Source organism: Daldinia loculata (assembly GCF_022478755.1).
Source record: "Daldinia loculata strain CBS 113971 unplaced genomic scaffold F4817scaffold_53, whole genome shotgun sequence".
NCBI classification, from domain to species: domain Eukaryota; kingdom Fungi; phylum Ascomycota; class Sordariomycetes; order Xylariales; family Hypoxylaceae; genus Daldinia; species Daldinia loculata.
In genome coordinates this window covers 185,849-200,789 of record NW_026054907.1, presented here as the reverse complement: position 1 = coordinate 200,789, position 14,941 = coordinate 185,849, and the positions used below count along the sequence as shown (strand labels likewise).

The following is a 14,941-nucleotide window of genomic DNA, read 5'->3' as shown; positions in this document are numbered from 1 at the left end:
AGAGAAATACAATACACAATACACAATATACAATACATAATACACGAGCCTCAACAAGCTCACCACCATCAAATCAAACCAGACGCTCTAGCCCCTCCAAGGACGTCTTCGGGCTAGGTACATACATAAATCGTAAACCGTAAGCGATACTTATACATAGCAATAACACTCGCTATCCCCCACCCCTGCCTTCCTTTATAACAGACACCACGTCCTCGCGCCTCCTCCCCCTACCAACCATATGCACGAGGTCGGCATACCTCCTGCGCCAGAACTCTACCGCAGCATCCCCTTCGGCTGGGACGTCAGCGCCTTCACCCCGATGCTGTGAGCCCTTCTTCCAGCGCGCATGAGGCACTATCTCTGTGAACCGGAATCTGGCATTCGCGGGCCCGCAACGCAGATCCCACGTGTAGCTGTATCGCGTATAGTCTACGCCGACTTCGAGGCGATGTACTGAATTTGTACCACCACTTGATTTAGGGAGGTGTCTGGCGCCTGCTAGTGCTGCCGTAGCAATTAGGAACGCCTCCGAGGTGCGGCTCCTCTTTGCAAGGCCCGCGATGATGGCCCGGGCTAGGGCGAGCGCCTCGTTGATGTCGGCTGGCGGGCTGAGCTGCCCTTTCTCATCGTACCACATGCTTTCAAGGAGGTCTGCGACGAGCAAGGTTTCCATCTCGTCGCGGTTGGTCCGATCGCTATCGTCGAATTCGAATTGTACGGCCGGGCCCGTGGGATCATCAGTTGGCCCAGCCGTGAATACACTCGCAGTATGGTCGAATATCGAGGTGTCTTCTATAGGACTAGCTGTTAATCCGCCGGTGCCGTTGGATACACTCCCATTAACCGTGCTCTTTCCATTTACCATTACAACCGGAGGTGGAGGAGTTGCTAGCCTGACAGGTCCGCCTGCTCTTTCCGGTACTTGCAGAGAGAGGCGGCCAGGTCGGGAAGGTCGAGTGGTAGGAGTAGTCGTCGTTGGCGTTGTCGTTGGTGTGGTTGCTGGTGCTGAAGTAGGTCCGGCAGATTTTGATACCGGATCCGGAGGGTGCATTGGGGCAGGCGGTGTACTTAATTGGGGCGTACTCTGTTCGAAAGGCGCTGTTTGAAATTCGCCACGCTCGTCTGGGATTGCTGACAATGGACCGTCGCCAGGCCGACTGCTAGGGGGTCTCCCACGGGGCCTGCCACTTGTGGATACGCCACCACTTCTCCAAGCGGAAGAAACTACCTTCGCTCCGTGGCGACGACCGAGCGACCTAGCTTTAGACGGACTAATGGCCGAACGGGGTTCCGCGGGGTCTCCCCAGAACGTCCCTCTCGTCGACGGCGTCATCGCGGATTGGGGATAGGCCGACATAGGCTCGCGGGAAACATCGTTACTCCACGGGAAGGCAGAATTCGTTTCTGGCAATACACTCGATCGCGGATCAACAGGTGGAAACATAAAGGCACCTCTTCCGTCCGGATGGGCGGTCCACGGATCTAAAGAGTCCGGACGCGCGGTTCTAGCCTCCCCGTTGAAATTCGGAGACTCTAACCTTGGCTTTTGCGACGGAGATTTGCTAAAACTGTCGTCCTCGGGTCTCTTTCGACCCCGTCGCGGCCGGATATGAGGTAATAAGGCACGCAAGGCCATATCATCTTCAGCAGCAACTCCATCCCTACCCTCGTCACATACAGGATTTGGATCACTCGGGATCTGGGTCCAATAGGGATGCGGGTTGTCCATCAGATAGTCGAAGAAGGCATTTATGTGCATGGAATGCATCCATCGCTACTGCAGGTAAGTCACGCTGCTCTTGAATAAGTTGGATATACTTTACCTTTAGGCGGACGGCATACTGCTGTATCTTCTGAGAACTCTGCCCCTTGTCGTGATCTGGCGGCTCGACGCCCAGCTTCAATGCCAACTCTGCCCACGTCTTGAGTTCCTTGGCGTGTAGTTGCTTGATGAGTTCGAATAAAGTATACGTGCTGAAGCTCTTGCCCTCACTCTTTGGTGGAGTTCGAAAGGCCTCTCTGAGCGCGGCCGTATCCGTTTCTAGGGGTACTGCCGGGTTGCAGTAGAGAATAAAACTTACGTACGCATCGTCAATAGAAGCAGTAGTCACGCTCTTTTGAGGTAATGTCGGTCTTATTAGCCCTGCGGACCTAGGAGTCTCATTCCTAGAAGGAGACGGGAGAGGGTTAAAGCGACGGGAACCGTTGCTAGTTGGAGTAGAGAGCGCCATCTTAATATCATAAGATAGCGAAGTGCGCAATTATCCCCATGGATAGTTGGGGAGAGGTACGATTATAGGGGGGAGATGCTGGGCGCGCTTGACTGGCTGAAGTTCTCACGTAATGGTTGGTAATGTTATAGACTTGATATTCTTCGAAGTTCGCAACACGAGTAACAAATAAGGTAGCTTTACTATTCTCATCAAGTCTGTGTTTGTGTGTAACACAACTTGTCTGTCTCATCTCTCGTATTTCGCAATTGGCCCCTAAGTCGATGTGATTGTGATCATGTAAGCCTGGTATAAGTGATAAATAATAAACATTCGCTCCGTAACGATGCGTGATAGTTAGCAATAAATAGCAGAGACGTTTTAACTCGTGGGAAATGTAGCGGTCAAATGATAAAAGGAAAATAAAATAATAGCGGATTTCCCGTCTTGAGCGTTATTGAAGCTGTTAAAAACGGGTGTGGCGAAAGTTAATGGGGAAAAAAAGAGACAGAATGGTTGGTGAAGCCTCCTTCCGGTGTCCAATGCCTATTATGCCGAATTCTATTTTGAGAGCGCGCTGGCGGAGGCTGGTGCCACGAGCGCACGGCTGTTTTAGATGGGCCGGGAGATTTTATTGTGCATGTACCGTGGTGACCCTGCTATTTTTGGGCACATATCCACGTGACTTGTATGCATACGGATGCATTAGGTACATAAGCTTAATGCACTGGGAGTTGCTAGCAGATGTAGTACCTAATTAACCCCTTTTTCTGTAAAACATACCTTAGGTAGGCAGGCTTCTGTCTGTCTGCCTTGCCAGTCCATTGGGCAAATACCTCTTTAGCAAAGTAGGATTCGGGTGGTAGATATTCGTAAACCTACGCTCCGTGGGCACGGTATGATCTCTTCATCTACCACCAGCCACTATCACGGTCTCTTTGCATGCCATCATGAAACTTGTATCACGGCACGCTCTGATATCTTTGTCGTGCGCTGTCTCAAATTTAGGGTCGGCGTTGCTAAGAATACCTAAAGGCATATTTGGCCTTTTAGGGTGGTGTCAATGTTGATGATTGATTGAGATTGAGATTGGGAAGAATGTAACTAAAAGAATGTAACTAATATCAGGCATTTAAGTATTTGGGCTAGGTCAGCCTTATGGTGCCTTACTCCTTTGACGTATTATCTTACTCCTTTGACGTATTATGTAAACCTAGGCTAGTGAGTGCATCATTATCATCATTATCATCATCACAAGATAAAAAGATAACAAGCAATCCCATCTCGCATGTGAAAGTCGGGAAACTTCGAGGTCTCAGCTTCTTTAACGAATTGAATGCGGGGCAAAGCCGGGGAGAAGAGCATGGGGAAGAATGCCGACCTCGTGCCAGATGCTAGATGGGGGGGCGAGGTAAATGCTTTACAGGTCGCTTACAGGCGGATTTCGGCTCGGGCTCAGGTGGATTTACAGGGGATTACAGGGGATCGCAGGGCTACATCCCACTAAACAGCCAAACAGAGGGGACTAAGCCGCATTGTGATGCAATGCAATCGGACCTCGGCTCCCAGCTTCAATGGGACCTCAACTTCAATTTGAACTCGATAAAGCTTTAACCTTAGCAGCCGCTTACCGTTTATTATTATTGTTACTCTTTCAATGTTCCGACGTGTAAGTCGGGTGTAATAACATTTTGACTTTTCCCTTTTCCATTTTCTATTTTCCATCAAACCCGTCTTGTTAATTTATTTTTCATCTGGAAAGCTTCAGATTGATATAATCCCGACATCCCTTACTTACAGAGGTACTTCGTAAACCAACAATCACGATGGCGTCGTCCAAGCCCGCCGTCCCTCAGAATGATAACGTCGCGCACGCCCTTGCCGGCGCCGGCGGCGGGATCCTCTCCATTGTCTTGACGTACCCGCTCATCACCCTCTCTACCCGTGCGCAGGTCGAGTCTAAGCGAGCCGAGACCGCCTTCCTAGCCGCCGTAAAACAGATCGTTGCACGCGAGGGCGTCTCGGGGCTGTACGCGGGCCTTTCTAGCGCCGTCTTCGGTATTAGTGTTACCAACTTCGTCTACTACTATTGGTACGAGTGGACGCGCGGCTTCTTCGAGGCCGCTGCCTCCCGTGCCGGACGGGCTTCTAAGAAGCTCACCGCCGTCGAAGCCATTATCGCCGGTGCCATTGCTGGTTCCGCCACTGTCATCCTAACCAACCCTATCTGGGTCGTGAACACGCGCATGACAACCCGCAAGGGACAAATCGAGGCCGAGGAGAATACCGGCGGCGCTCCCGTAGAGAAGAAGAAGAAGCAGCCGACTACTCTGGGTACCCTATCAGCACTACTACGCGACGAGGGTCCGCAGGCGCTCTTCCGCGGCGTCGTGCCGGCTCTCGTGCTCGTTATCAACCCCATATTGCAGTACACGCTATTCGAGCAGCTCAAGAATGCGTACGAACGAAGGCGGAAGCACAACGTAACGCCAACCGTAGCATTCTTCCTAGGCGCTCTCGGCAAGCTATTTGCCACCTCCATCACCTACCCATATATCACTGTTAAGAGCCAAATGCATGTTGCCGATGATGGCCAGAAGCGCGAGGGTATGACCCAGGCCATTCGGCGAGTTATCAAGGAAGAGGGTTATTCCGGCCTGTATAAGGGTATGCTTAATACCTATCTTCTTAATTATCTAACCCTTCGACGGGCGTTATTTAGTCGATTGATGATATACTGACTTGTTGTTACTCTAGGTATCGGCCCTAAAGTCACCCAGAGCGTCTTGACAGCCGCCTTCCTCTTCGCTTTCAAGGACGTTCTTTATGAGCAGACGATAAAGCTCCGAGGCACCATGGCCAGAAAGGCCATCAAGGCATAAGTACCTAATCTACAGTTGATAATGCGTCTACTATGACTTGCATGAGCTCTGGCCTTAAACCTGTACATATTGTATCTTTTGAAATAGGAGGCTCTTGGCCTCTTGTTACTTGGGCGTAGTCCCAACAGCGTCTATCGTAACTTGACTCATTTTGTTGACATTAGCACGATTAAGAAGGGGGGGGATGAATGAGTAAATCAGGATGAAAAAGCTAGGGGAAGGGGGAATGAGATGTCATATCTATTTCTATGTATCAACAAAAGGCCTATTTGCACCAGAAGAAACTAAGCAATGGATAGTGAATAAAAGGAATTATCCAAATACCGTAATAGAATGATATCCATGTATGCTCATGTGCCAAAAACCCGATATCTCCCAATACTCTTCCCCAATTAACTTCCGGCACCCAACTACCTAGGTTAATCCTCATCCCAGCTATAATCCACTATCCGCATCCGGGGGAAAAAAATCACGCCACAGGAACTAGCTTCGGAACGATCCACCAGTCATGATACCCTTTCCCGGGTGCCGGCATCTCAACCTTGAGCTTTAGCTGTGAATCCCCATCCTCGTTCCCCCCGGCTCTATCCAAAGCCCTCTGCAGTGTTGAGACCGCAACGCCTGCCGCGATCGCGGCTTTCAGACAGTCCCGGATATTACTGACCCACTGATCGTGCGCGTTGACGCTGAAGGATTGTGTGTCCGACATCTTACTTAAGGCCTCATACCCTTTTTTCGCGCCGCCGACAGCACTTTCAGCATACTTAAGTAGATCAGGTGTTGGAGTCTCGGGCTGGAGGGTTGCACGCGTAAACTCGTCGAACGTGGGTAGCTGGGGTAGCGTGATTGTTCGGAAGGGCTTCATGCGCAGATCATAGCGCATGGTATCGGTACTATAGGGGCGCTGCGGTGGAGCGATGAGCTTTAGACGTTGTAACGCCGTATATAGACAGCAAAGGCCATCCGCAAATTCCCACGTGCACGCCGCGTCAAGCATAGTTATGCGCAAGTATGTCAAGGAGGTCATATACTCGCGCTCCTTAGCCGCCGTGTATTGCGGTAGCTCTTGATCGCCCTTTCTGCTGCTGTCGAGGCCGTAGCGTGCCTCGTCTAGGCTGCGCATCGTAAACGACTTGATACGATCACCGTGCTGCGCGCGCGTCTTGGCCAGGTAATTTAAGTACCAGTACATGCCAGCAAGCTCGTCCGTCTGGTAAACCTCAAGTTCGAACCCGAGTTGGACGATCCACTCCATCTGCCTGAGCTTATAGAGATACGCCCATGATGATAGAGGGAGAGAAAATCCAATACTGCCTCTATCTGTTACGAGGGGCCTCTCATCTAGGGCGACTTGGAGAAGTTGGTCGATCTCCTCGACGTCTACTTGGAGCATATCCCACTCTTGGATATTGTGGCATAGTGTGCGTCGAACTCTACATCTATTCTGGCAGAATATCCTAAAGACATCCAAATAGCATTCAGCTACCCGCTGCCGGAAAATTTCCATCTGCGCCGAAGTCTGGTGACGGGGATCAGTCGGGACCTCAATTTCATCGTAGGAAGCGTCGATCTGTGGTGCACAGGGCATAACGACGATCGAGAGGTCATGGTCGATTATCTGCCGGATGCTATAGTTGCCTAGAACGACCATTTCTCTGAATAAGAGATTCTGAAGTAGTGTCCTAATATAAACTAGTGGCTGCGGCTTTCTCGCCTGAAATAACAAGACGAAATTCTAAAAAAAGGAGTTAACCCAGTTATTATAAAACCGACTCGAAGATATTACCAAAAGGCTTTGTGGTTCTGAGTACTTCAGAATATCCATGATATCAACTCCGTCTTGGAAAAGTCGCTTAAGATGGCCATAACTCTCTTCAAAGCTAGGCTGGACCATGGGGCGCGGAGGCATTGTGCTCGCTAGCCGTCGCTGTAGTTTAGTGCTGAAAGCTTCTGGTACTGGCTTGCCTAGCGAATGCTGCTTTTTAATGTGCTCAAGTAGACCTTTCATCTGTACCCAGGGCATCTTCAAGGAATCCGGGTTAGATTTCCGCAGGCCTGATAAGTCAATGGCCCTTAAGAATGCGATACGTAGCTCAAGCCGAAGGTCCAGGGCTGCGGAGATATCCTTCGCAACTTCATTGCTAGCGGCACGAAGGTCACTCCGGGCCTGCTGTAGTATATTATTGACGGAGCTAACCGGTATATCAATGAGTAGATCACGATCGTACGTGTTAGTGACAAAGTCTTCTTCCTATATATTCTTAGTAGCTTATTAAAATGATAATTATTCCGCCCCATCAGTCTTACCTCATAGTAAAGTTCATCTTTCACAAGCTCGTTTACGAAACAACATGCTTTGAGGAGTCCAAGGCAATAAGCCCGTAAAACGAAGAGCAGTTTCGGTTGCTTCTCGCGGGCCTGGGGATCCCTTATAAACTCAGCCTCGCCTATACTGGCTGGGTGAGGGTTCATGAGCGACTCTATATAGATGCTCGTGAAGAGAGTCTGGGAAAGGGGATATCCAAGATGCCAGGCCATCTAATCATAACGTTAGGCCGGTAGAAACTCAGAGTAGAAGCTTTGTTGCTTATCTATAACACACCTCAAGGCAAAGAAGCTGGTCAATAATTCCAAGAATTTCTTCTGGAAGCAGATCACGAGAAACGTCATATTCTTCGTCTAGAGATTCCCCTTCTGCTAGAGCACCACTATCCATCTTTTTATCCATGATCTAGTGGGATTTCTCTTAGCAGGCACGATCTAGTAATCCTATAGACTTGAGATGATGATGTGGACTCACCTCCAGAGCCGCGACGGACTCAAAAAGGGTAAAATGGTCATCTTTGACGAGTTGTCCGGGTGCCAAAGCTATCCATTAGATTAGCAAACTATACCTTGGGCAAGTCCTAAAATACTTGGGCGCACTTTTTACGGCAGAGACAAATTTCTTGGTGATATCCGTTGCCCTGACTCCAGGATGTGATATGTTTGGCGAATGTGATACTATACTAAGCTGTTGCATCTTGACTGTCACCCTTATGGGTTATGAGATCAATCGTGGCTCTGTTTGTTGTTAGCCTGCGTATATGCGATTTATGAGTCTTTTGTCGAACCTGATATTCCAAAGCTCAAGATATTAACCTTGGTCTTGGCAGGAGTAGCGATAGGCGGATATTATGGATTTCTGGGTTGAAGAGTAACCATAGGTCAGGTCAGTTGGTTAGATGCACATGTATATGTTTGTTATTGGTGATGATGGGTGTTTTTTGCGGATGGCGCGGCGAAATGGAAGAATGAAGAAGTGATTGTAATTAGAAATTAGAATTAGGCATTAATTGTAATTGACTATGTAAATTTTTAGTGTCGAAACGTGCAGTACCAAAATATACATGATATACCAGATAAGGTGCATTGAAAGGTGCATTGGGATACAAACAACATTGAACAACATAACACGGACAAGAGCGATTTGATTTGTTACCTCTTGCATGTATATGAGGTATTGAAGTTTGCACGTCATGTCCCTTGATAAAAGGATTTTACGTTTTCCGATGTCAACCAAGACAGGTGTAACCGGTCTAAGTACCACCTGGAGACATCGCTATATAGCAATTGCCCTTTTATAGATGTATAGGTGCATTGCATACATGTACTTTACTTAAGTAGCCTAGTTACCCGAATTCGAATGTAGCTTAATAACATGAATTGACCTTGACATATACGACATATACGACATATACGCACGAATTTACTGTCTATTGTAGGTAAATCCAAGGGACTCATTTTTAGGATGAAACTGTTTTATTTTATACAGCTATACACGAGGCGGTCGGCATAATGGTGTTTTGCTACCGTTGTTCTTGTCTATCCGCATGCGTATGCGCATCTGTCTCTTATAGGTCCTAACCATCCTCGCAAGTTTTACTCTCATCAAGGATTCGTATATTTCGTAGTTTCGTAGTTTCGTAGTTTATGACGAACCACTGGAAGCGGATGAAGCAGCGGCGGCGGCGTTGGCTTCAGCTAAGGGTCTCAGCTCACCCATCTTGCCGTTCTGTAAATTGAGGCATATAGTCCGTCAGTTACTAACTCCTAAACTCCAGATTCCCATGTGCCAAATCTCCACTTGTCGGGAAAAGTCAACTCACCTCCCACTTAGCAAATCGTAGGTCCGTATCTCCTCGTCGTTCGGCAAGTAGTCTCTTTTCCTCCTTCAAGCTTCGGCGCACGACGCGGGATGCGACGGCCAGGTAGCGGTTGTAGCTGTTCGATCGGAGGAGCGGTTAGCAAACCAGGCAAATTCGGTTTGCTAGGGGACATAACGAGATATATGAGGAGAATTGACTTACCTCAAACCAGCGGCTTTCCACGCGAACACCATGTTGACAGTTGCTCGAGGTTCAATTGGGGATCAGGGATTAATTGAAGATTCGTTTGTATGCACGGAATCAAAAGATAGCTGCGGCGGTAGAATCGAGAAAGACCGTTAGCCGAAGCCTATCAGTAAGGTACGTAGTGGCCCGAGCTTTCACGTGATTAAGAAATCTTTATACTTCGTTAGGTACATTAGGTACCTAGGTACTTAGACCGCCAACTCAAACCTCCCTGCAAAGAAACCTCCTTTAGAAATACCAATAAATTGTATATTTGGGATTCTGTAGGTCTTTGATACATAGAGCTTATTATGTATATGTAATTATAGACCAAGGCCGCTCACAAATTAATCACCATCGCATGCCCAAGTATAAAGCGTGCTACCTACCTATAAATCGGGTAGTTGAATGTGTTCGAACTTGAAAGAAAACTCTAGGGGATTTACTATATGCACATGTGGCTCGACTCGACTCGACTCTACAGCGGTGGGTTAATCTGTTGGTACACTTTTGCTGCCCAAATTTCCCCGTCTATACCCTCAACCCAAGCTCCTCAGCAAATGGCAGAGCGTTCAAGTCACCAACTGCAGCCACGGTGGCCTTGCCCTCGAGAAGGGACTTTGCCGTCTATAGTAACAGTTAGCATTTGTAAATAATAACAATGGAGAAAATTAGATAAACATACCGTCTTGAGCTTGTCTGCTGTGATGCCGTCGATTGAGCCAACAGTCTCGGCAATCTGGAAGGGCTTGCCGGTATGAATAATACCAGAACCGACAGACAGGAGCGCTGACACACCCGACTGGCTCGCATCTAACGCGTCAAACTTTGCCTTGGCGATCGCCTTGGTAAGATCCTCCTTGCTAAGGCTACCTTCGGAGATGCTCTTAAGAGCCTTAACAGTCTCTTCACCAGCCTTGCGAACTGATGCGGCGGCACCGGTGACTTGAATAGTCAACAATCCGGCGTCCGAGTAAGCCAGGTTAGTGCCCGAAGCAACTATGCCGGGTGCCGAGGCCGCAACCTTGGACAGGAGAGTGAAGCCAGGCGACCGCTTGACATTAGGCTGACCACCAAGCAGGGCTGCTAGGACTGCAATTTCAGGCTTGAAAGAGCCGAAGCTGGAACCAGGGAAGGCAATGACTAGAGAGTTTCCGGCAGTGTGAGGCGTACGCTGCTCGCCACCGTAGTACGTTGTAGATTTCGCGTTAAGCGTGGTAGAGCTAGATGATGATGCGGGTACGCCGCTGAAGAACTGTTCTGTCCACTTGTGTACAGCAGTTGTCGTAGCCCCATCTCCAACCAGAGTGATGTTAGGCTTTGCGTAAACGGCTCCCGCGTAGTCAGCGATGGCGTGTTCGTTCAGATAGCTTTTCAGAGGAGTTGAAGTCGTCGGGTATAGGGAAGCGCCAAGGCCTGTGTGGAAGGCGACCGAATGTGCCGAGTCGAGAGCAAGAGCGGAAACGTCGTTGGCAAGCTTAGCCTGCTTCACCTTCAGAACCCTCTCGACATCCTCGTGAAACTCGTGCGCTATAAACTATGTAAGCATTTTATCGCCAGCCAATGGCTTCAGATAGCTCACTGGTGTACTTAGTTTGAGAGATGACCTCTGCCAGCAGTTCGGTGAAGTAAGGGATGTCCTCTCGTAGAAAGCTTGCTTCGATAATTAATGCCTCTCGGGTATGGTATGCGGCTAATTGACCTCCTAAAAGCTCAGCTTCTCGCGTGATACGTAGGGCGGTTCGCTTTTCGGTGTTCTGATATAGTTGCATCTAATTAGCTCACGACGGGAAAAAACAACGATAAGTGATGTAGACTCGCTCACCTTGAAGGCAAACTCCTCGAGGCCGACAGTTAGACCAGGAGCAGGCTGATACCTAGTACCACCCTTGGCGACAACAGCAAGTTTTGTTGTCGGACCGTGTAAGTCTCTGGTGGCTACCTTGATACCAGCAACTTCGGTGGTGTCATAGGTGAAAGTGGATGGTGCCGAAGATGCAGCAGCATAACCTCGGCGCTGAGCAAGCTGCGAACAGCCTTGCCTACGAGCGGCAAGCTGGGCACCTCTGGAGAGAGCCGATCGGGAGAACATTTTAGAGGGCGATGCCGTCAACAATTGGCTATTGAAGTCTGCGACAACAGCTTTTAAATCCGCAGATCGTTGAAAGCTTCCAAGTCGGAGCAAAAAGATGCTCAATTCCGGTAAATTCTCGGTTACGGTACGTTATTTGAGGCTTAATGAGGCTAGAGTCTGGTCAGCCACTTGCCAATAACTTCTATTGGCCGATTGAGTCAACGTCAAGTGAGAGAGAAAAAACTTTGGGGCGGGGAGCTTATTTCATATGTACATGTACAATGGCTTAGGTACCTACAATGCTTCCATGCCTGCTACGGCTGCTAAGACCCAGAGGGCTGGAGGGACAGGAAGCTTCGACCATTAATTAGAATTCCCCGCTATCCTCAAAAAAGTAGTTGCATCAAAATTATTTTTACACGCTATTGTTCACTTCGCGCTGCGCAAATCATTCTTCTCAACCAACTTTCTACTTTACATACCAAAACTTCTTGCGCCGTCTTCGTGTTCGTAGGCGCACCTTTCTTTCTCTCTTTCCTACCAAATTCTTCAATGAAGCCACGGTAGTAATTGTAGTGCTCTAGAGATAGTGAGAGGATCTCTAGAAGCCAACCCCTTCGACAAGTCCTAAAATCCCATCCTATCTATTCACCTCGCAGCGTAATCCCAAGCTCAGCCAGTCATGTTAGTGGTAAGTGATGGTTCTTTTCAAGTCGCTACAGCTTTCACAACAACACGCAGAAATGTATCCCTATTGTATCCAGCAAAAAGCTAATAATATCTATAATTACTAGACAAAAAATGTTGCAGAACTTTGTGTTCTGCTAATCAATGAGCTGTACGGCCAGCTCCCATCGGTAATGCTTCCTTTAGATTATATCCTCTAGAGCTTCTAGGGCCTCTAATTACGTAGCCTTAAAGCTAACAAGTTTCAACTTCGCAGCGCATGTTTGCGGATCTTCTAGCAAGAGGCAGGTCGACCATCGCGCAATTAGCACAGCACACATCGCTCAACCAGCGACAAGTGCGCCATGGGATCGCTGTGCTCATCCAGCTAAATCTCATTTTCCACTTTACGGACCAAGAATCGGGTATCACATACTATGACGCAAACCCTCATGCTGCCTACAATCTTGTCCGAACGGGAAAGATCCTTGACATGGTTCGTGAGAAATATGGATCCGATGCGAACGCTCTCGTGCACGAGGTTCTTGTTCAGGGCCACACGAAGATTTCCGATTTGGTCGCAGCATTCAAGGAGCGACGTACTATGCAGCAAAAGACTGTCAACGGTGTATCCCAAAATGGCCACCATGTCAACGGCAATGGCGTTAGCAATGGTATAGGCGATATAAAGATAGGGGATGAACGTATCGACCTAGAGGATCAAGCCTACGAGAGTCTCGCACATCTTATTGCGGCTGGTATTCTCGAGCCGCTTACGCTAGCGATGTACCAATCTCCACAGGACCTCAGAAGCACAATTGAGCAAGACTTCCTGACTAGCTACTATCCCACTGGCATCCGAGGAGCCAAGCAGACGGCCGAATTCGACAAGTATGTCAGAGACAAGCTAAGGGATTTTCACCTTAAAAACACGGAATTAAAGAATGATCTCGGATTTGAACTCGAGAACGGGGCTGGCTCTAAGCGCCGGAAGCTAACTAACGGCACGACCTCCAGTACACTTACCAACGGAAAAGCAAAATTCACTTTACTAAAAAACGTGAGTTCCTACTGCGAGGAGATCTACGCCGGGGAGATTCGCTAACATTTCCCCTCAGCTTGATACCGTACTTCGGGTGAACTATGATAAATGTGTGGTTGAGCTCCGCAACCTTAAACTCGAGCGCTATGTGGAAGACTTGATCGGCGATACTACAGCAAAGGTGTACGCAACATTACTTGACGTGCTGAGCAAAAAGATTTCTCGTTGTCAAACCGATAAATCAATCGAGGTCGAAGATGAGAACGACGATGCTTCTACAGGACCCCGTGTCACTACTCAAGAGATTTTTGAGCACCTAAGTCCTTCTATTGATGTATCAGGCGGGGTTGGAATGCTCCATGAAGATGGTGCCGTTGATATTCGCCATGCAGAAAAGATTAGACGGTTTCCTCCGCAACTTAAGGGTTCGACCCTTAAAGAAGAGCTCCAGGAAGGGGAAGAAATCGTTGAGTCGGACGACGAAGACTACGACCCCAGCGGGGAGGCAGCTGTCAGCTTTGGATTACATGGTCAGAATGGTTCAGACGAAGTCAAAATGCAAGTGGACGACAGCGTTCCGATCGGCACTAAGCGGCTACATCAGATGCGACAACATCTACTTATCCTTGCCGAAAGTAAGGAGGGTTTTGTGCGACACTGTGGCAGTCTTGATTTCGGCGAATGGACAGTCGATTTCGAACCGCTCATGCAGCATCTAAAGTTCCTCGAACTTGATACGCTTATCGAGAACCGCTTTGGTCGTCGGGGTCTGCGTCTCACTCGAATTCTTAGAGAAAAGGGGAAGATCGACGACAAAACATTGCCCAGTTTGGCTCTTATGAAGAAGCCAGATGTGCATGTTAAGATGGCGGAGATGGAGATGGCGGGATTCCTGGACGTGCAAGAGGTGCCTCGGGACAACAACCGAGCGGCCGCCCGGACAATTTTCTTTTGGTTTTTCGACCTCGAAAGAACATTGCAGCGAACATTAGACAATACCTACAAGTCCATGGTACGCTGTTTACAGCGATTGGATGTCGAGCGTCGTAAGAAGGCAAGCGTTCTCTCGGTTGCCGAACGTAAAGATGTTCAGGGAATGGAGGAAGAGAAACTGAGAGGTGACATATATAATGAATACGTCCAGTTTCTCGACCTCGAAAAGAAATTACTCGGCCAAGTTGGAAAGCTCGACGATATTGTAGCGGTCTTTAGAGACTTCTAGGGTTCATTCTCGCAATTGATACCAGTATAGGAGGGATGTCTTGCATCATGGCGGCGTTGGTTCACGGGTGGTATAGCCTAAGAGGCTCAAAAAGTGACTTTTGCATATTGGACGGCGTTGTCTTGTACTCATTTTGGCCAATCTTGAACTCCGAATGTGGTAATGTCGGACCACATCTCGGATTGTACGTCCCGATGACGAATGTATTCATTAAGTGCTATGCGCCTGGGACGATAAGTCTGCTGGCGACTGTACAACTACGTTTCTAGATTTACCTATACCCCAGATGGTGCTACGAATTTTAATAATATACCAATGCCACACGGACACTTGCGTACCTCCTACACACATGTATAATCCTACCTAAAAGAATCAATTTCGCAGGATTGTAGCACCTCTTATTCCGTACATAGGTACATGAGGGGCATGAGTTATGATATCTTATCGCTCATTGATAAAGCCCTGATAA

The 14,941-nt window shown here is 48.5% G+C and overlaps 6 protein-coding genes across 6 annotated transcripts; 2 read left to right on the top strand and 4 right to left on the bottom strand.

The window, feature by feature from the left end:
* Positions 1-106: 106 nt before the first annotated feature.
* On the bottom strand, positions 107-2,469 carry F4817DRAFT_224839 (ARS binding protein 2-domain-containing protein). Its single transcript, XM_049298859.1, has 2 exons — positions 1,827-2,469; positions 107-1,777 (listed from the first exon to the last, which is right to left on the bottom strand). Exons 1-2 carry the CDS (start codon positions 2,232-2,234, stop codon positions 173-175), a joined length of 2,013 nt encoding a protein of 670 aa, XP_049156008.1. The 5' UTR covers positions 2,235-2,469; the 3' UTR covers positions 107-172.
* Positions 2,470-3,825: 1,356 nt separating this feature from the next.
* Positions 3,826-5,330, top strand: F4817DRAFT_224853 (mitochondrial carrier). The gene is made up of 2 exons (XM_049298860.1): positions 3,826-4,880; positions 4,971-5,330. Exons 1-2 carry the CDS (start codon positions 4,040-4,042, stop codon positions 5,093-5,095), a joined length of 966 nt encoding a protein of 321 aa, XP_049156007.1. The 5' UTR covers positions 3,826-4,039; the 3' UTR covers positions 5,096-5,330.
* F4817DRAFT_224866 (Mak10-domain-containing protein) lies at positions 5,260-8,296 on the bottom strand. Its single transcript, XM_049298861.1, has 7 exons — positions 8,209-8,296; positions 8,021-8,158; positions 7,896-7,963; positions 7,698-7,826; positions 7,403-7,633; positions 6,882-7,346; positions 5,260-6,830 (listed from the first exon to the last, which is right to left on the bottom strand). The coding sequence occupies exons 2-7, from the start codon at positions 8,115-8,117 to the stop codon at positions 5,565-5,567; spliced, it is 2,256 nt and encodes a 751-aa protein (XP_049156006.1). The 5' UTR covers positions 8,118-8,158; positions 8,209-8,296; the 3' UTR covers positions 5,260-5,564.
* Positions 8,297-8,729: 433 nt separating this feature from the next.
* Positions 8,730-9,612, bottom strand: F4817DRAFT_347331 (mitochondrial ATP synthase epsilon chain-domain-containing protein). The gene is made up of 3 exons (XM_049304533.1): positions 9,445-9,612; positions 9,244-9,358; positions 8,730-9,149 (listed from the first exon to the last, which is right to left on the bottom strand). Exons 1-3 carry the CDS (start codon positions 9,474-9,476, stop codon positions 9,066-9,068), a joined length of 231 nt encoding a protein of 76 aa, XP_049156005.1. The 5' UTR covers positions 9,477-9,612; the 3' UTR covers positions 8,730-9,065.
* F4817DRAFT_347330 (LuxS/MPP-like metallohydrolase) lies at positions 9,613-11,789 on the bottom strand. The gene is made up of 4 exons (XM_049304532.1): positions 11,294-11,789; positions 11,051-11,225; positions 10,154-10,998; positions 9,613-10,095 (listed from the first exon to the last, which is right to left on the bottom strand). Exons 1-4 carry the CDS (start codon positions 11,558-11,560, stop codon positions 10,000-10,002), a joined length of 1,383 nt encoding a protein of 460 aa, XP_049156004.1. The 5' UTR covers positions 11,561-11,789; the 3' UTR covers positions 9,613-9,999.
* Positions 11,790-11,952: 163 nt separating this feature from the next.
* On the top strand, positions 11,953-14,921 carry F4817DRAFT_347328 (RNA polymerase III subunit RPC82-domain-containing protein). The gene is made up of 4 exons (XM_049304531.1): positions 11,953-12,233; positions 12,337-12,399; positions 12,486-13,268; positions 13,327-14,921. Exons 1-4 carry the CDS (start codon positions 12,225-12,227, stop codon positions 14,470-14,472), a joined length of 2,001 nt encoding a protein of 666 aa, XP_049156003.1. The 5' UTR covers positions 11,953-12,224; the 3' UTR covers positions 14,473-14,921.
* Positions 14,922-14,941: the final 20 nt, after the last annotated feature.